Source organism: Opisthocomus hoazin, chromosome 1, assembly GCF_030867145.1.
Source record: "Opisthocomus hoazin isolate bOpiHoa1 chromosome 1, bOpiHoa1.hap1, whole genome shotgun sequence".
In the NCBI taxonomy this organism is placed as follows: domain Eukaryota; kingdom Metazoa; phylum Chordata; class Aves; order Opisthocomiformes; family Opisthocomidae; genus Opisthocomus; species Opisthocomus hoazin.
Genome location: NC_134414.1, coordinates 92,578,999 through 92,599,882, shown reverse-complemented (window position 1 = coordinate 92,599,882; position 20,884 = coordinate 92,578,999). Strand labels below are relative to the sequence as shown.

General features: G+C 41.4%; 1 protein-coding gene across 6 annotated transcripts in view; it reads right to left on the bottom strand.

The window, feature by feature from the left end:
- Positions 1-20,884, bottom strand: part of CNKSR2 (connector enhancer of kinase suppressor of Ras 2) — a 232,638-nt gene that overhangs the window by 189,189 nt on the left and 22,565 nt on the right. For all 6 annotated transcript variants that reach the window (XM_075429438.1, XM_075429455.1, XM_075429429.1 and 3 more), the window contains exon 2: positions 5,067-5,230. In XM_075429438.1, coding sequence (XP_075285553.1) covers positions 5,067-5,230 — 164 coding nt within the window. The remainder of the gene's footprint in view (positions 1-5,066; positions 5,231-20,884) is intronic.

Below are 20,884 nucleotides of genomic sequence, written 5' to 3'. Positions count from 1 at the left end.
AACTTCAGTATGTACAAATCTCCATTCCAAAATGAAGTCTTCCTCATTTAGCACTACGGTGATGAAGTCCAATATTCACTATTACTGACAAAAGTAGTTTTAAGATCTGACTAGTGATAAGGGCAAAGGAAAGAATTTCTCCGTGAGAAGTGGCAAGAAGATGAAATTAAGATAAAAGGCATAATTCTTAAGAGGAATTGAATCATTCACGAGTAAAGTAGGTCTATTTTCTACATTCATTTGCATATAAATGTTTTGTGTTAGTGGTAAGTGGTAAGTAATTTCATGCTGTTAGTGCACACAAATGTTTTCTCTGCCAAATAATAATGCTATTTCATCTGCTGCAATCTTCTAGCTTTACAGATTCATATATACAGTGTATAATAAATTCCTGTGCAGCCACAGCAGATTTAAATAACTAGCATGAAACCAGTACTGAAACCAGTATGCTGTACAAAGCAAAAGCTGTTTTGTTCTGGTTTTTAACCAAACTCTATTCTACTCAAATATAGATTCCCTGAAGAAGTATTTTGCAAATTCACAGGGACTTTACTAAGTTCTACAGTTAAGCAAAACTTTAAAGCATCCAAAAGTTATTTGTGAAGTTTTCTAAATATTTTTATCTTCCCAGAAAAAAATACTTCCCACTTTAAGGTCTCCTTTTAAAAAAAACTGAAAAAGTTCAAAATCAAACAAAACTACTTTGATCTTCATTCAAACAAAACGTATACGATACTTTGGAGAAGCAAAAAAAAAGGAAGATCCTCATGCGTCAAGGCACTGTGATGATGGGTCAGGCAAACTAGATCATTTTCTCTAAGGTGGAAGATGAAATCTTTGGCTGTGCAGTCTTCAGTCTTTGTATTCTCCAAACAACAAGGCAAATGGTAGTGTTTCTGGGAAAATATGATACCAAGGAGACATAAAATTTGGAGTCCATGGACACTCAGCAAAATATGGTCACACCCAGTTTTGACAAATGAAACACCATCTCCTGACAAACAGATGATGGAAAAAGAATTACGTGCATTTCTTTGTTTTCTGCAGCACAGTTAAGGTATTTCAGGAGCTACAAGAACTCCAGATGCACTCCAGATGCACTCCAAACCTTAAGACTGATACAGTGATCTCATGCTGTTATCTAAGCAATCTGTTCTTCGGTATGCATTCCTCTTTTCATAAGCATCACCTCCATTTTTGCTCAGTTTACTTTCTGTTGGCATTGTTCATTCACATCCAGCTCATGCAGCAATCAAAGAAACAAAGCTCGTCGCATTTTAAGTGTGGATCAAGATCTGCTACACTGTTGTTTGTTTACTGATGAAAAGTAAAATAGTCTTAGACTAGCTTCACTGCCACACACATACTGAAAAGGATCATGCTGAGGCTAGATCTGGGTGGTAATTTTTATAACTGATGAACAAGTGTATGTTTTATTACTTGAGAGGAGCCTGGAAAAAAAAAATATCGTGGTACATAACTCAGCACAGTTTCTCCTGTATCTCTGAAGCTGGCCATGCAGCTTCTTAGTTTATGATTTTTCAACCAGTTTTGAGATGCCAATTATTTTTTGAGATTTTGTCAGTATGGATAAGCATGCATGTCCACATCAAGCAGGAATCTACCTGTTGTGCCACCAGGGTGATCTTGGTTTCATGTCCCAGTCTTAACAGCAAGGGAAGGACAAGGAACGTGCCTTGCTGGAAACAGAACAACTCTGCAGGCACACCTCCGTCATGGTATTTTCTCAAGGACTGATCGAAAACCATGCAACAAAGTCTTAGCACAATGAAATACCATCACAGACCTCACTACTTCTTTCTTTTAAGCACAGCAAACATTTCATTTATCTTGCCCTTTCTGACATACAGAGTTTATAGAACACAAAGTGCACTGAGGCAAGATAATCTATTGAACATGCTCAGACTGAAGGAGAGAGGGAAGAGACAAACCACATTAGTTACATTGCCTGCTCTCTCCTGGAGCACGTTCAGCTTCAGTGACGGTATGTGATATCTACGCCCCCACCATCATCAGCAACCGTGACCTGTAACAGCAGTAGCAGCAGGGCAAAATCTTCACTCCTCCTTCTCTGAAGCACCACAGGAAAGGAAAGCTGTGAATCTCACCCTCAGGATGCTTGCCCTCCTGTCAAGAGCATGGTATGGCAGGGGGGCAGTCAAGAGAGACTCTACCAAGAGGGACAGCACAGGCCATGATTTGTTCTCTGATCAGCTAACAAACACAGGAGCATCCATTTGTTGCAAGTGCTTATGACAGGAGAGGAATACTATGAGAGACCACAGCCACCCACCCACCTTCTGCCAAAAATCAATAAAGAACATCCTTTAAATAGTGCTATCAATCATAACCAGCTCCCAACTATTATTGCAGCAAGCAGTTTGTCTACATAGCGCTGTTCAATAGCCTCCGCCTGGGTTAAGGAGGTCCCATGCTCTCTCAACACCAAGCAAATATGCTTGTTCAGGCTCTCTACTTCCTTCCAGAGAGAAAATGTTGCCCCATAAACTACAGGCATGCAACACAAGCAGCTGATTTGCCATCTGCCATACCCACAGCTGACAGGGCAGAAACTGCAAGTAGAAGTTTATCCTCCAAAAATGCTGGTAGTGGGGGCAGGAAGAAAGCAGCTCCTAAAACACATTAGCTAGCAACACTGCAGAAGTGTTCCTCACTGATGGCATCTCTGTCTTGGAAACTCTCCCCTTCAGAGTAGGAGCACGAATGAACAGTGGGAGGTGGTTCTGTCCCCCTCAATTGTCCTCAATTCCAAAACCTTTTAGGTGGTCACTCACTAACTTGGAGAGAACGAGGAGCAGAATCAAAAGTTACAATCCTTTTGTTCTTTAATGATTAGTTTAAAATCAATCAGAGATTATGCTTCCAAGGCAAAATTGACATTACTATTCCTACCCCATCATGCCACCCATCTCCAGCATCCAAATAAATCTTAACTCAGTTGGATCATACACTTCTTACTCAAGCCAAATTCTATCATGAAACTTTGTCGAATTCCAGTGAAACAGAAAAAATAATTAGATAATTTTAATTAAAAAAACCTTGCACAGTGACTACCTGCACTAGCAGTTACCTTACGTTCATAGGCTTGAAGTTCTCCCAAAGAGTACAGTCAACATTATAGGCTAATCAGAAGAATGAGCAGGCACTAAACAGGACAAATACTTACTGATGTAATAAAAAAAGGAAAGCCTGTAAGTATAGGACCAGCATAGCCAAAAGGATTGTCTCTGAATTAAATTTCCTCAGAGGTTTATCTGATTGGTGAACAATAAATTCAAATTAAGTCCACTAAAATCAATATAACAATCACATATTGTATCCCTGAGGAGCCATCAGGAGCCAACTGTGAGACTGCAAAAACCTCATCTTAAACTAGAAGCTGTGATCGGAACGCATGCTACTGCATTTCAGTCATGAAGTTTTCTTTAGGATGAACGCAGTAAAGCAGACAGCACTGTATGTGCAACAAGCACCAGGAACGTAGAGACTTGCTTCATGAATTAAGGATGCAGTGTTAGCCTTCACTACAAACTCCTTATTTTATATTCAACTTAGCTCCATACACTTTTGCCTAAAATAAGGCAGCTACAAAGACAAGTTATCTTTAGACAAACAAACATAACAGCTGTAATTACATACCTGGGAAAAAAAAGACATTTCAGCTAATAAACAAGGTTCTTTCTGTGAAAACAGGCTATTTTTGAAAAAGCCACAACCTGTCTCCCTCTGTGCCTGGAAAGAATGGTGATCAGTGTTCACCATAACTTAGATTTTGTCTCAGTGAATTAAAGTATTTACTTTCTTGTTTCCTTTTGCACCGCCTGATGAGAAGAGTACTTTGTGAATAACTCTCTTTATGTTCCCTTCTAGATCAGTAGCAATTTTTTTGTTTTAGGACTGCATCCTTTCCATTATTTAAAAAATAAATAGATGAGTTAATTTTTTGCACTGAGCCACTTTGCAACGTTATTAGAACTACTACACTAAAGAAGAAAATTTACGATATGTTTAAAACCAAATGTCTTCCTGTATGGAAAAGCTTTTCTCCCCTTTTTAACTTTTTCTTTTGCATTTTTTTATTTTTTTTCGCTCTCTTCTCTTTATTAGCCTTCATATCTATCTCCCAAAGATGCAACAACAGGATATTCAGAAAAGCTGCTGCACACTGAGAATCCACAGCTCTTCTGAAAAGCCTTTCAGCCTACCATCTTTGATTGCCTCTACTGGGATTCAGCTTTCTGCTTCTGAGGCTTAGAAAAGTAGTACACATTAAAAAGGCACAAAACACCACTTTCGGCAGTCAAGTACATCTTAGCAGGGCTGTTCACAATCCTTCCCACAGCGGAGAATGCAGACAGTGTGCCCAATCTATCACTAATCTTTACAAGCACACACAAAAAGTTTGTCAGAAGGGTGAAGTCAGCACCACACCCCTTACTGAGGGGATAATCCCAGTTTTGCATGACACGACCTGACTGAAAAGACCATTACTGAAATCCCTCTGTATTCTCCATCAAAGTTGTATGTATTATTTACACATAAGATAATTATTTCAGCATTTAATCCTTGCTACTGTGAAATACAAGCAGCTATGTTTCAGCAAGCTCAAATAATCATCTAAAACATAATTTTCATGAAAGTATCACTGAAAAATGACATGGTTAATATCAGGACATTTTGTTTGTAAAGGGCAACTGGCACTCAATTACTGCACTCACATATATAACTGTTTTACATTCCAAACCAAACCCAGTCTCGTCCTTTTGTGATTTCAGATAAGCTTTTCTTCTATAAAGACGAACATGCAAGCCTTAAATCTCTGATACCAATTTATTTAACAAGCACCATCCTATCAGTAGGTGTTGCTCTTTATCCTGCCTCTGGTTTAAAATGCTAAATTGTTCATACATTACATCTCATGAGTTTCTTGAACTACTTTGTCCTTAGGACTAGAAATTTGAATACACAAACTGTGAATACGCAGACACTGTTCACTCCCCCCCTTTTTGCCCCAAGAAGTTTACCAATGCACAGAGTAAGTCTACTGCTTCCAAGATCAGCTCCTGATGGCCAATTCGTGTGACTCCGAGATCCTCCAGTTCTTGATGAGTAATGCGTAGTAGCTGGTCACCACTAATCTTCTCTCTCTCAAAGTTCTTTATATATTGTTGCAGGCAATCATCAAGACCTGCAGAAACAGGATGGAAGAGGGAAGACTAAAGTTAGCAACATTTTGTACTACCACAGGAATTCAAAATGGGCTGGGGGTGGGGGGTGGGGGGAGAAATAAAAAAGCAAGCCAACGGAGGATATTTGCCCTGTCTTTAAGACAAATATTTCAACATTACACATTTTATGCTATCCAGAAATCACAAGATTTGGAGAGCTATGGCTTTGCCACCTGTGGACGATACCAATCGCTTCTGAACCTTGAACAGAGCCCGAAATTCTTGTAGTATACTGTGTCATGGATGTCTATCTGGTAGCCCTCGTGCAGCTTATCGACAGATGCTGTTAATTATTACAGCATTGTAAGAGACTGGAAATGAGGGAAAGCATTTGTGCAGGAGACAAATCCTAAGGGAATAATGGGAGTGCGAGTGTGCCTAATGCCATGCATCCAGAAGTGACTAGTTATCAGTGCCCCTTTGTCATGATAGGTGGTACGATGAGGAGGGGCTGCTGGAGATGCCCTCAGCTAGGGACACATCTCTTCACGGGACACTTGACTGCAGTGCCACACAAAACAGCAGTACCCAACAAATCAGCAGTGCCACATCATAGCGTCTCTCCTACCCCAAGACCGTTCACATGCTGCTGAGCCACCTGAAAGTTCACAGACTGTGCCAGCGCCAAACACACAAGCTGCAAAGATCTCTGGAGAACAAGGCAGGCAGCAGCACTGGGAATGCGTAAGCTGGGCCCCAACTGCAGCAGCAGATCCAGCTCAGTGTTACCTCAGTTCAGAAAATGCATGGAGTCACGCACGGCACACAAATGCATGAAAAGCCACTCAAAGCAAGACGTGGGTGCACAGCCCAGAACAGGGTAATCACGGAGCAGAAACAGGCCCGTTGTGCCAAAAAAGATCCCAGAAGCGCATACAACATGTTTGCTCAGGACGCAGACGAGCACAGGGTTCTACAGGACCAGGTTCTGCTTTGGGGGCCATCCCTATTCTAGCTGTTCAGTCTGAGTGTCAGTCTAACGGCATTCAGGTGACTACAGGCTTTTGCCTGGATCAGACAGTCCTGCAGAACAGGAGATAAACCATCATGCATCCCTTCCCCATCAACGTTCGCCTAAGAGGGCCAGACCACTAAGGGGAAGCTCTGCAGCGTGTGCATCCCTGTGCCTAGGGGATAAGGAAGACTCTTGGGTGTTTGGTGGTCCAACTAAAATTTGTGTCCGAATACCTTCCAATGGATCAACGTGATTGATACCGAGCAGAAGGATTTGACAAAAACCTGAATGCATTAATTTAGCAGCTTCTTGAGTGAGACCACCTTTCTGATGGTTGTCTTCAAACAATCCCAGCCAGCACGTATCTCTCTCCCAAATGTTCACGACATCTGCTCATTAGGTTGCAAGGAAGTGAGAACGTTTTTACTTGCTAATCAAAATGTCTGGAAAACCTGAAGATACACGGAGGAGAAAAGATCAGTCTGACTGCTGAGCCCAGCTTGACTCACAAGAGCCTCAGCTTAAAGCATAAAGCTTCTCTGAAACTGGTTTTGTTGCATTTTTGGTTCTCATTCACCCCTTCTAGGGCATAGCCACACCTCCAAAGAGACTCACATAAGGAACATGTTGGCACTGCAGGCAGGGTTGCCGCAGTTCCAGGCCAGCCTGCCGTTCCCGGCTAGGTCCTTGGGCAAGCACCACCCACACTCTGTCCCTGCTATAACGTACCGGCACAATCTTCACATGGCTTTAACTTCTAAAATTCACACACCAAATCTAAACCACATGCAAACACACTGTAAATCAAATACGCCAGGCCCAAGACACAGGAAATTCTCCTTAGCAGGTCCCCAATTCCAGCAACCTCCAACCATGTCCTTCCAGAGCCTGCTGCCCGATCTCCTGCCTCCAAAACAAAGCCACTTAAAGGCCTAGATTAATCAGGCATCTGGAACTATGCCTTCCATTCATTTCCCTTTCTAATCAAATACATAGTTGCTCAAATCAGTCATATACTCTACCACAACATATTAGCAGAGAACAAAAATTGTGATCCAGGACTGATCATGTATCGCGTCTTGCCATGCAGCCTGGCGCTCAGATGTGCTTGACTTGCTTATGAGGAGCTAAAAATTGTTCCCTATTTCTCCAACAAAGAAAATACAAATGATTAAACTTTCAGTAAGAGCAATGATCTACTAAAGCTTTGTTATGGGTTTGCGTGGCAAGGTTTTGGTAGCAGAGGGGCTATAGGAGTCGCTTCTGTGAGAAGCTGCGAGAAGCTTCCCCCATGTCTGATAAAGACAGTGCCAGCCGGCTCTAAGACGGACTCGCCACTGGTCAAGGCCAAGCCCATCAGCGACGATGGTAGCGCCTCTGGGATAACATAGTTAAGAGGGGAAGAGAAAACTCTGGGGTGAAACGGCAGTGAGGAGAGAGGAGCGACACTACGTGAGAGAAACAACTCTGCAGACACCAAGGTCAGTGAAGAAGGAGGGGGGAGAAGGTGCCCGAAATGTCAGAGCAGAGAGCCTTCCCTTGCAGCTCGTGATGAAGACCATGGTGAGGCAGGTTGTTCCCCTGCAGTCCATGGAGGTCCATGGTGGAGCAGATATCCACCTGCAGCCCGTGGAAGGGACCTCACGCTGGAGCAGGTGGATGCCCAAAGGAAGCTGTGACCCCGTGGGGAGCCCGCGCTGGACCAGACTCCTGCCAGGACCTGTGGACCTGTGGAGAGAGGAGCCCACGCCAGAGCAGGTTTGCTGCCAGGGCTTGTGACCCCGTGGGGACCCATGCTGGAGCAGCCTGTTCCTGAAGGACTGCACCCTGTGGGAAGGGACCCACGCTGGGGCAGTTCGGGAAGAGCTGCAGCCCATGGGAAGGACTCATGTTGGAGACGTTTGTGGAGAACTGCCTCCTGTGAGAGGGACCCCACGCTGGAGCAGGGGCAGAGTGTGAGGAGTCCTCCCCCTGAGGGACAAGGAGCAGCAGAGACAACATGTGATGAACTGACCGTAACCCCCATTCCCTGTCCCCCTGCGCTGCTGGTGGGGAGGAGGGAGAGAAACAGGAGTGAAGCTGAGCCTGGGAAGAAGGGAGGGTTGGGGGGAAGGTGTTTTAAGATCTGGTTTTATTTCTCACTATCCTGCTCTGATTTGATTGGTGATGAATTAAACTCCCTTTTCTCCCCAAGTTCAGTCTGTGACAGTAAATGGTGAGTGATCTCTCCCTATCTTTGTCTCAACCCTCGAGCCTTTCATCACATTTCCTCTCCCCTGTCCAGCTGAGGAGGGGGAGTGATAGAGCGGTTTTGGTAGGCACCCAGCATTTATCCAGGCCAAAAACTCCTAAGTTTTCTTCCCCTACAGTAGGGGAAACTGAATTGCCAGAACCACCAAGACTCATCCATAAAACGACTTGGTTGCCACAAACGCGGAAGAGAGAAACAGCCTCTAAGGTTAAAACACCACAGCCTGCTGCTTTGTGGGGTGTCCCACTGTATTTTTGATACTTTTTTTCTCCTTTGTACTCAAATAATGAAGACTCTTGTCTTTGGCCTTAGACTGCTTGTTAATCAAAAGTATTGTTTTACTGTAAAACAACACAATACATGCACAGTCAGTGGGATGCACAAGCTGAAGATCTCAGTTTCTCTTTCTTAGACACCATTGCTTCAGAACATGCCAAAGAGCACGAGTCCTGCGTACTCCCAAGGCATTTGAATGGGAGCCCTTACTTCACCCAAATGCTGCTGTTTCTCTGTTAAGTGCTAGGCAATGTTCGTCATTATTAGCAAACAGACAAGCAACAATAAAAATCAGGTATTCTTTTCTGCATGACATCTGAAAGAAAGGCTATTTACCAAGTTCCAGATCTACAAGAACTCATTTAGACATTAAATTGAAGTTGCAAAAGTTTCCCCAAGTCTTGAATTCACTTTACTTGTTCACACACATGATACCATTATCTTGAATTATCTGACGTAAGACTTCTCGATTTATCCATGTTTGTACGTATTTTCTCCAAAAGCCCTTTTTAGCCCAAGTTCTCCATCTGCTTTATTAATTGCATGAACTGTTTTAAAAGCACAGTCTCATGTATAATGGCATTTATTTTTTGAAAGAAATAGAATATTCTTGACAATACATAAAACACTTCACCTAAAAACATATTAAAAATAGGCCATAGATGAGCTCTTGCAAAATGACTAAAAAAGAAAGGAGTAAGTACTTCTGATATTCCGGAACGTAAGTCCCACACTGCCTACATAGACTGATGAATGAGAATAACAACATTACAATACTCAACGTCATCAGGTATCAAAAAAATGAATTCCCAGCTAAGAGACTGGCAACACAAATCCGGAATAAGACATGACAGATGCACTTAATAAACACTTACTAACAGTTAATTCTAAATAAAGCCATTACTCTTCCTCTTCCTGCTATCTATGTATTTTTGTCATTCAGATGTAACATAGACTGATGCATATAGTTCATATAGGGTTAGAACAAAAATTAAGATAAGAAAAATATTACTGACAATTGCTTGACTCATCAATTTAGTACAAATGACAGCCTGGAAAGAACAAAATAATTTAACTGTAGATTGTGTGACATTTTCAGAATAGCTTGCCACAATTACTTCCCCTCACTGCCTAAATAAAATATCTTTTTAAGTCATTCTATTTCTTAATTAAACAGCAGCAATTCTTTTTGTAAACAAAACTGTGCACAGATAGGAAATAATAATAATAATAATACAAAAAGGCCACCCGCATTTGACCCCAGAGCCACAGCAGACAGCCCAGTTTGCCAGCAGCCGGCCAGCCGCTGCTGCGTTCCAATCAACAGGAGGGGAGCTGCAGGGAAGAGGCATTCCTGTCTGATAATGCCATTTAACGTGGGACAGGACGAGATGTACCAAAAAACCATCAGGTGCCTGGGTCCCATGGAGACACCCTGGAAGCTAACAGAGAAAGCACAGCTTTCTTAAGAGCACCCTGTCTTTCACTATATTCCTGAAGTCCAGGATCCACCCAGCCTCAATGTAGTAACAAGTTTTTTCAGCTGGCACTGTCTGCTCCTCTTCTACCCCCAGATGCCCTCGTATCAGAGGATGTCACACAACCCACACACCACATAAATCCCAGCAAATAACTCAGTTTGATGTACTATTCCCTGTTCCTGGCCATGGGCTTGATTAAGGTTGCCAAGCACCTAGCAGTCCTGGATAATTCAAGAACAGTGGCCTCTGTCATTATTACATTCTGGATGCATGAAGCCCCATAGTACATCAAACAGGTTTTGTGATGTCAATACACAAGTAACAGTCTCATATTCAACAGCTCTGCTCCTCAGTGAAAATAACCCCAAGATTATTTGAGTATATGTAAAGGCACAGATGTTCCAATGATAAGAGAGTTTGAAGTCAAACCGTACAATAGTACTCCTCTTCCTTTTAAACCGACTTTGTAAAGGAAATACTGCATTTTTTCTTTTTCTTTTCTTTTTTCTTGAAAGATTCCTCATCTTGTGCTCCAGAAATAACACAGACCTCCAAGGACACTAACTATTCAAGAAGCGCTCCCCTGCCCCACATGCTTTCCACCTGAGCTTCTGAACCACGGAGTTTAGCAATGCCGTCCAGATCCCACTATACACTCATTATCTGGCCAGTCTGACTGAAGCCTAGAAGAGCATTTAAGATGTTAAGTAAATATATTGCACATCTTTGTCAGCTGGCATACCCCTGAGGTGTTATGTACACAGATGGACTATACTGTGCATTAACAGAAAAGGAGCAGCTTGTAAACTCTACCTTGTCTGTGGGACTAAACAAATAAAAACGTAGAGCAAAAGTAAAGAAAGCTCCTCCAAAAGACACTGCTCAGAGTCAGTATTTTTGACACTAAAACAAACTTCTCTACAAAAGTTTCTCTTCCAAGTAGAACATACTGGAGCTGGGTTTCTTTCCCCTGCTCTGTCATTGATTTCTACCTTGTGTAGGCCAAGTCAAAGTTCATCAGATCATAGAATCATAGAATGGTTTGGGTTGGAAGGGACCTTAAAGATCACCTAGTTCCAACTTCCCTGCCATAAGCAGGGACATCTTCCACTTGACCAGGTTGCTCAGAGCTCCATCCAGCCTGGCCTTGAACACTGCCAGGGAGGGGGCATCCACAACTTCTCTGGGAAACCTATGCCAGTGTTTCACCACCCTCATGGTGAAGAATTTCTTCCTAATATCTAATCTAAATCTGCCCTCTTTTAGTTTACAGCCATTCCCCCTTGTCCAATCACTATACGCCTGTGTGAAAAGTCCCTCTCCAGCCTTCCTGTAGGCCCCTTCAAGTACTGGAAGGCTGTGATAAGGTCACCCCAGAGCCTTCTCTTCTCCAGGCTGAACAGCCCCAACTCCCTCAGCCTGTCCTTGTAGGAGAGGTACTCCAGCCCTCTGATCATCTTCGTGGTCCTCCTCTGGATCTGCTCCAACACATCCATGACCTTCTTATGTTGGTGGCCCCAGAGCTGGATGCAGGACTCCAGATGGGGTCTCACCAGAGCAGAGTAAAGGGGCAGAATCACCTCCCTCGATCTGCTGGCCACGCTTCTCTTGATGCAGCCCAGCATACGGTTAAATCAATAACAATTTTTAACGGCTCATTGATGTGAAATCAGGCAGATTTCTATGCAATGAATTCATTTTATTGCAATGGCCCAGTAGAAACTGATCAAGAAACGTTTAAATTTCAGGTTTTTTACTCATATGATTTTCTGGAATAAGATTGCAAGAGGCAGTGCTACCCTCCAGGGAAATCTTCCATGCTTGCAATCTCCTAACAACATAACTGCACACTTCATGATCTCTCTGAGGTATTGTCTTATTTTGGTGCATATAACAGGTTATCTTTTGAAACAAGCAAACCAACAAACCGCCCTGTCATTCAGTGTCAGAACAGGTTATGCACATCTGTGGTAACTCAAAGTCAAATAACCCTATGCATTAAATACATCCTCAGGTTCTGATCCCACAGTCTGCTCCTCCTCTGCAAGCAGTTCAGTCTTTTCTCCCACCTCTAAGAGACTAAAAAGTATTAAAATAGATTTTTTCTTTGGCTAGATGTGAACTTAGACGTTGCAATCGGCTGCTCAGATACACATGAGAAGATACAGTTCTAAAAACAGTGGCAACTAGGTAGAATATTCTCCCCCAAATTAGTGGCAATAGAGTTTTTCCTTCTGAACGGAAAACTACAGTGAAAATACCAGAGTTTGTGTTCTTAACCCCAAACTGAAAAGAAGGCTGATAAGGGAAAGATGATGAACATTACAGGTTTAACTACTGTACCTGAAACTTTGACATGGGAGTATATTTTTATGCTCTCCTGGTAAATGAGAATGAGGATGCATACTGACAACCTCCCTTGGCAAGTCCTTGTTCTGTAAACCCAGCATTTATGGAAAAACAACAACATACAGACAATACAAGGGATAATTTTTGCACAGGACAGAAAGACACACAGCTTTCTTAAAAAACAAGTGACAGGTTTGGGACTTTTTCTTTATGGCGAACAAATTCATCTTTCAATTTGAACAGAAAGAATATGCCCTACCCGACCTCCATCAGTTTTATGCCTTAACAAATACAAACTCAGGCAATGGACTGTAGCAAATTTAACAAGTCGCTAAAAAATTTTTAAACTAGAGTTTAATCTAAGCTGGGCATTTATGTAGCACTACCCAATGTCTTTTCAGACTTTAAACTATTATTTGCAACATTTTTACCTAAACTAACACAATGGAAGCAACCACTATACCAGTAAAGATTCAGAAAAATATCAGTTGCTTTCTCCCTGCTCACTGTTAAATATGCATTAAATTCAAGCCAACTATTCTTAAGGACTGACCAGCTTTGAAACAGTACATGCACCTACTTATGTTTCAAACTTAAATTTTCAACTGAGTTCCCGATAAGTTAAAACATTATGCTATGACTTATGGATTTGCACCTGGGCTTTATTAATCCAGAGCTGGTAGGCTACTAGTCTATTCAGTTTAATTATACAAAAATACAAGCTTTGCTTATGTCAAAGAGCAAGACAACCAACCAGAAAACTTCTCCCTCTCTTCCACCTCAACTAGAAAGCTCCTCCAGGCCACAGACACGGCAGGCAGCCCAGAGCCGGCAATTCTCCCTGCCACAGCAGCTCCCATTTGGAGTACACACTTGTGTTTCCTCCCCAGGAGAACCAAAGTGCTAGAGGGGAAGAGTGGGAAAGGCCAGATTGTACGTGGGAGATGGGCATTTGGAAACATTCCACGTCCCTCAGACTGAATGTCACCGCAGAAACCAGGAGCAAGCCAAGCCAGCCACGTCCCCACCTGAGAGGCACAAATCAGTCTCCTCTGCCCACGTAAGGGATGCTCACGTAAGGGATGCTCACTGCTTCGGGGCCTTCAGTACCTCCTGGGCTTCATATGTGACAAACAGATGTCACAGTTATCAGTGCCAAAAGACAGAGCAAAGAACAGAATGTTTTAAGTGCAGTAGATGGAAAATGCCTACTGTGGACAGGATGGCTGCAAAAAAGTAATGCCCTGTCCCAGAGGAGCACTGCAGGTAGGATGACAAAAGAAACACCAAAAGCACCTTTCATTACAGATTGAGAGAAAATTAAAATATATTTAAAACTAGGCAGAAAAAAAAATTCATTGCAGGCCCCAGATTCATGAATGGGTACAGGATTAATGAAAAAAAGAATTGCCAAATTCCTAGATTACAGCAGTATTTGCAAAAGAGCAGGACAATCACTTTGTGCATTGTTTATCTGCAATTTCAGGCAAAAGCCCTTTAACTGCAAAATATATTTGTCCTTTGCTGTACAGAATTATTCTCTCTCACTCCCTCTCCCTCTGTATATATCTGAGTCAAAGAAAGTTCTAAAAGCATTAAAAACTGACTGAGAAGATCCAAATAATTATGCCTTCGGGCATAACATGCGTCATCACAGAATACAGTATAAGATTACATGTTCTCCATGCGCAGTTTAGGGTGGATGTATTTTTTCCTAGGAATCTGCAGCCATTCAAACATTAGCTGAGAGGTACTGCTAAGTAAAAACTACATTTTTAGACTATTCAAGTGAAACCAAATACATAAAAAAACCACTTTATATCCACTGGATATATACCACTACATCCAGAAAAGCGTGTTAAGTTTGTAGAATGAAGAACTCAAAAGACAGAAGATGTAAACATGAGAAAAAGCAACATAATCCAAATTCAGCCTGTACTGAAAGTATTCTAAATGCCGAGACCCGGGCTACCAGACCAGAGGTACTGTGTACAGCAGTGAGGTAGATACGGAGGGTACCACACTGGGCTCCTGAAGACATGTACAAAACGAGGAATTGAAATAGAAATATATTTCAGACCTTGCATGTTGCTCTGTTCTTTTTAAGGTCCTTGCCAGGAGAAGGGCCCGTGGTCAGTCAAAGGAAAAGCCACCAGTGAACGAGGAGACGGCGTTATGCCAAGTGAGAACCTGGGAGCCAAAGAGTGTATTTGCGATAGCGGTGGGTTGAAACAGAAGTTTAACGTGAAATAAGTACTGTCTCAAGTCACTACGAATTCTGTAATTAAAAATCAAGTTCTGTTCATAGAATCTAACTCTGAAGTGTCTGCTGTTTCTGCACCTACAGATACATTCTCTTTTCACATCATGTACTCTTACGAAACCTGGATATATTAATTGTATGACTATGTTGGCAATCAATAGCAATTTTGTTCATCAGAATACAGCAGAAACATCAAGACTGAGTGGATAATACATGGTTCATCAACAACTCTACTTTACAAAGAATTTCACACTGACCAAATTTTAAAAGGGTTTTCCTGAAAAAAGAAAATGAAATTTAAAAAAGGAGACAGAGAGGGAGAAAGTGTACATGTACACTAACTACAAGCATGACTGAAAGATACACAAGACCGAACTGGGTGCGGTGTCTAATAGGACTTAATTTCAATAAAATCAGTCCTTGCTGTTAAGACTACTTATAATCAGGGCTTATTATGGCAAGTTCGACTTGTTAATTACAAGAATAATATCCAAAGTGTTCTGTTTAGCTGTTGATAAATGTAATCATTTATATTTCTCTGGGTGCTTTTTGTTTCCATTATGCCCATCTGTACAGCAAAGCCAAATCTTTACACAAGCACATACAAGTTTTGCAAAGTATTTGAAATCTTAAAACATGGATAACACTGCAACAACCAGTGTCGAACTCTATTTCTATGAAATTCAAGGATTAGTATCCCTGATTATCAATATTGTTCTCAATGTAAGAGGTTATAATTATTGTTATATTTAGGACTCTTATTATTGAATTACAACCACATTGTTCAACTACAGCTGTGGCCTTTGCACACGAGAAATGCTGAAGTGCGCTGAAAAGTTAGTGTGGCTGATAACGGCAGCGGAAATCTCTTTGCTAGTGGAAGGGAGAAGAGCCAAACAACCCACAGCATCATTAAATATCAGGAATCCCTCAAATGAAGTTAATCAAAAGAATGCATCCATCTACTCCTGATAAATACTACTATACTCAACTGCAGGGGCCTAGGGCAGCCACAATGGGGATGGGATGAGAAAGTGTGCATTCTGTCTCGTAATTCAGTGTATAAAATGACAGATTTTAAGCTTAGGGTTAGAAGTTCAACACAATTTGGAAGGCATCTAGAGATGAAGTGGAAATATCTGAACTGTAATGATTTCTTTTCTCTTTTTTTTTTTTTTTCTTTTCTTTTTTTCCCCCTGCAAGGAATCCTACCTGTATGCTGAACAAAGACCAAATAGGCTAATGGTGGGAGTGGGGTTTGTTTGTCTAAATATTGTATTCTATCAAAAGCAGAAGTTCTCCAATAAGTTGTCCAAGCATTATCAAGACCATAGGACTATAAAGACTGAATTAAATACTACCCTAAAATTTCAAAGAGGAAATGCCATTATTGTCCCAATTTTTTTTTCTACTTAAATCTAAGCCCTCATGATTTTTGAAGCCACTTTGAGGACTTAGAATGTACCAAAGCTTTGCAAAATGAAAGAGAAGAAAGTGGCATTGTCACTTTACATGTAATAATATATTTTATGATACACAGGAACAACCCAGCCAGTCTAGTTTTATTCAGGGCCCCATGATGGTAGAGTCTGCACAAAGTAACACACAAGGAGACATGGCCATAATCCAAGACGCTTGATAAACTTTTCTTTCTCCATGAAATTCAGGCTGGCTAGCTAAAAAAGACAGACCCTTCAACAGCTACCTTTATTTCTACTCTGTTCCACTTCGCAGTTTTCACACTCTCACAATCATTCTCCTTCCCATTTTTCACACATACTGCAGTTTGCGGAGTACGTCAGGCAAGGGAAGTCTTCTTGGGTCCAATCAATGTTTAACTTCTTCCTCAAAGTACTCCATTTCTGCTCCAATTGTCACATGTAAACTAGAATACATTACAATTATCTTAGCATACAGGCATTTTTCCATCAACATTATAAAATTAAGGCTATAAATACCATTAACTAACATCTATTTGATTTGTGTTTCATCAGATCATTTTTTTACATTTTAAATGCTACCATTTTTCTCCTCTAACAGGATTCTTTGTACAACATCTGTCTGCATCACTACCACTGTAGGGATTTGATGTTTCCTAAGAACTTGCTACCATACATTAGACTATAAGAAGTAACTTTATTCGTAATTGGTTCCCCCTAAAATATAAAGCAATTTACGAATGAGCACAAGAAAAAGTTTTTCTCAGCAGCGTCATTCTGACTCTAGATCTAGTTTCTAGAGGTTTATCTCTGTACTAGTGCAAAGCAACTTTACCAGACTAAAACTCAGCTTATCGCCAAACATACAATATTCTGGTGCCTGCAAACAAAAAGGCTACACTACTGGTTTACACAGGGAGAACAACTATCCGTCTGACAACAGCGTGTGCCATTACTGCTTCTCCAACACGTCTCTCCAGCAAGCACTAATGATATTAACACAGGCCGAAGTGAGTCCTGCCAGGTTCAAGCACAGCATCCTTGTAACAGGGCCAGAGCTGGAGAGGGCTAGCGAGGGTGCAGCCCGCCCAAAGCCAGCCAGCCCCTCATCCATCCAAATGAAAGATGGCGGCGCAGCTCCCACCGCAATTGCACTGATGTGCAGCACCTGCCCGTCAAACAATTTTGCACAGCGCAGCAATGACAAGCTACCAAATTCCCAAGTATGACTGTAAGCACTGAAATGCAACCACTATATCCCCTAAGGATGGGAACCTTTGTCTAAGTAGGTGTGGTGTTGGCTTCAACAGTTTAGAAGGGGCTATAAGGCTGAAACACCCCCTCAGGACTTCAGATATTAAAGTCTTAATTTTCCATAGCTTTTCACCGTCTCCTGTGATTATTTGCAGCTGTGCTTCACCCTAGCACATATGACTATAGGAAGTGCAAAGCCATCAAATGTCCAAGCCTACAGCAGGCAGGCAGGAGGGAAAGTTTCTTCAAACTCTGGGTGAACTCCCTGCGTTCATTCTTCCTTCTCACAACGCCCATGCAATTCCCAGGCTTGAAGCTCTCTTTAGCAGAAGTTCACACAATTCACCACAGTGTGAGATTTGGGACGGTTTTAGAGTTGTGGGCAGAAAAAGCTGTACATACCCCTCCACATGACAAAGAAACATCTGTAACTTAAAAACACTGGTCAAATACTTCGATATGAGTAGGAGTGTCTTGAAGAAGAAAGGGAAATCTATACTCCTACTATTCATCACTTCCATCACTTCACATACGATGTCTTAGTAACCATCCCACCCCCTCTGCAAAATATAAATGAATCCTATACTAAATGGAAAAGCCAAGTATAATATCTAAGACAGAAGATGTTTATGTAAGCCAAACACACCCCTGACATTAACCAAGTAAGTAAATAAGTACAGGTTGTTCTATCAAATGCCTTCCCATGTTTGCATTTTTACAGCATTCTCCGGAGCAGCCACATTAAACATGTTGTCACAAGAAGGGCCCTCCTCTTCTCCCTCCCTCGCATGGGCTAATATATGCTATTACGCAAAACAGTCAAATAAGCTCTGCCACAGTCTTTATTATAGTTCTTCACCACGAAAACCAGCTTTGCTGCCAAGGATTTATTACGTCAGAAGACATCCTCTCGGAGCAAGCTGGAACATTGTGTCCCCAAAGAAATAATACAACAGTTGTTAAAGCTTTCCTTTACCTCAGTACTCTACACTGTCTCCCACGACTGGAGAAATCTGTTAATGGTTCAAATAAGGCTTCAAGATTTATTTGGTGATGCCATCACATGGGTTATGTGGATTTCATGCAGCCCAGCAGCGTGGTTAAAAGCAATGCAGTTCATTTTGCAAAATGAGCATCTCCTCAGTTTTGCTATGCTTACATTGAACCTCTCTCTGGAGCCACAGTGGACAAGATGTTGGGCTTGGCTGGGAGTGCTTATACAATGACTTCCATCCATGCTCCAAATTTTTCTGCCTTGCCCTACATTTGATTTTCCTTCTAACACCAGAAAAATCATCCAGCGTTCACTGGCTCTACCTGCCTTCTCTCAAGAAGGATTTCAGAATTAAGAGAAAACCCTAATGACATCACCCATAATTGGACAGAATGTTCAAATAACTTTACAAATAATCCTACTAGTTAGTACAGCTTTATTACATTCCAGTATGCACAGATCCAGTGTATGTTAAGAAGTTGAAAACATTTCCGTTTTAAGCTTCTTGTATAAGACAATTTGCTTCAAAATATATTCAAAGTCGAGAGCTTTACATAAAAATACGTCCAAGGACAACTTTATATGCCTGCTCTTCCCCACTCTCCCTCACGCTCATTAAAAGAGAATAACACATTACATAATTTAAAATCTACAGTATGAACCGTAAACTCGTAATCTACAGTATGAACCGTAAGCCACACAACTGGATCATGGCAAAATACATTTGTTAGTATTTTATTTTCTTTGGCAATATACTTTTTAAAATACTGTTGTCAGCTTTGCGTAAGTTGTAAATACACAAAATTTTTTTAAAGCATCTGTTGAAGTGACAATCTAAGTTACACTTTAGCTAGTTTCTCGTTTTGCATAATCACTTGATCATATAATTTATCCACATGAGCAAAAATCAGTAACTAGGAATTAGACCCTTCAAAGACTGAATTAATCTACAGCGACATATTAGTCCCTTTCAAGTCTCGTCAATGTTATATCCCCAGGAAAGAGAAATGAACTTCACATGGAAAGTAGTGTGTGCACACGTCACACCAAATTAATAACAATTTGTTTTTAACTGTTAACTGCATAGCACTAAATGAAAGGTATGAAACCTGTCCCTGAAGCTCTTTCCCAAAGAGAGGATGAGGTAGTTCATTAAATATTAGTATTACACACTATACACATTCGTGCAAAATGTTGCAGTTTAGTGCTACTAACATTTTATAATGCACATACACACACATTTACTTAACCAATTCAGAGGTCTAATGCTGGGACACCCAATGAAAAACCCAAAATCCCCACATTTTGCTGCTGTTGCAGGCAACACTGACAACTGTCTGTGTGGAGGTGGAAGATGTGCAGCACACTCGGCCCCCCAAGCAATTCATGTAGAAAGAGGCCAGACACACCACAGAAAATGCGCCACCAACGAGAGCTCTACTTGTACGGAGCCCTCCAGAAGGCAGAACGAAGTGATGCTCTTGTGGGTTTCACTTCGCCCTACTTACAAACAGCCTTGCCCTAAGCCATGTGGAAGGCATCGCAAACTAAACCAGAGTTGAGATTTCACTGAGGATGTCATTCCACAAGCTCTAGTATATTGTTGCCATAGCTTATCAGATAAAACAACAAAAAAAAAAAAATACATATAAAATTTTACCACTGAATTAATTTTGAGCTGGGGTTTCCTTTGTGCCATCTTCATCATTTCTTCTGCAATATCCCTGGCTGGTAGAACTAAATACTTGTATCAGTCAGCATGGGATAAAGTGTCCTGATTACAGACATGGCTGCCCATTTCCACATGAGATCATCATCAGGAGGTAAATGCTGTGGCACACTTTCTGTGCTAGCTGTATAGAGCCAACTGTAGCATACATCTTGGTCTTGCTCCATTATCTCCTGCCCATTTCAGCTTTGTTTCCTTCACATTGAAAAGCGATGGAGAGGGTGTATCAGTATAAAAACACTAGGTATTTCAGTCAGCACCTCATTCAGACCTAATCAAAAGTCAGGAAAAAAGCAAAACCAAAAAATACAAGGAAATAGCCGAATTTTCACTCTGCGGAGTTCAACAGGACTTGTTATATGTACTAATTTTCTCACCGCATAAGAGATTTCTTGTTCCATATTTATTCTTAAAAGTGTACTTAAAACATTAGATACCATTTCAAGTAGTTGTGAAACCTGAATGTATTAATAATAATTACTATTTTGATCATAGTAATTCTGGCTTACTTTGCATGCCGCCTCCTTGTCGAGGAAGACTAAAGCAAAAGACTGTCCTTGTTACCTGCCACAAAATCCTTTGGTCTCATTAGAAACAAACCTGAACCTGAGTGAGACTTAAAG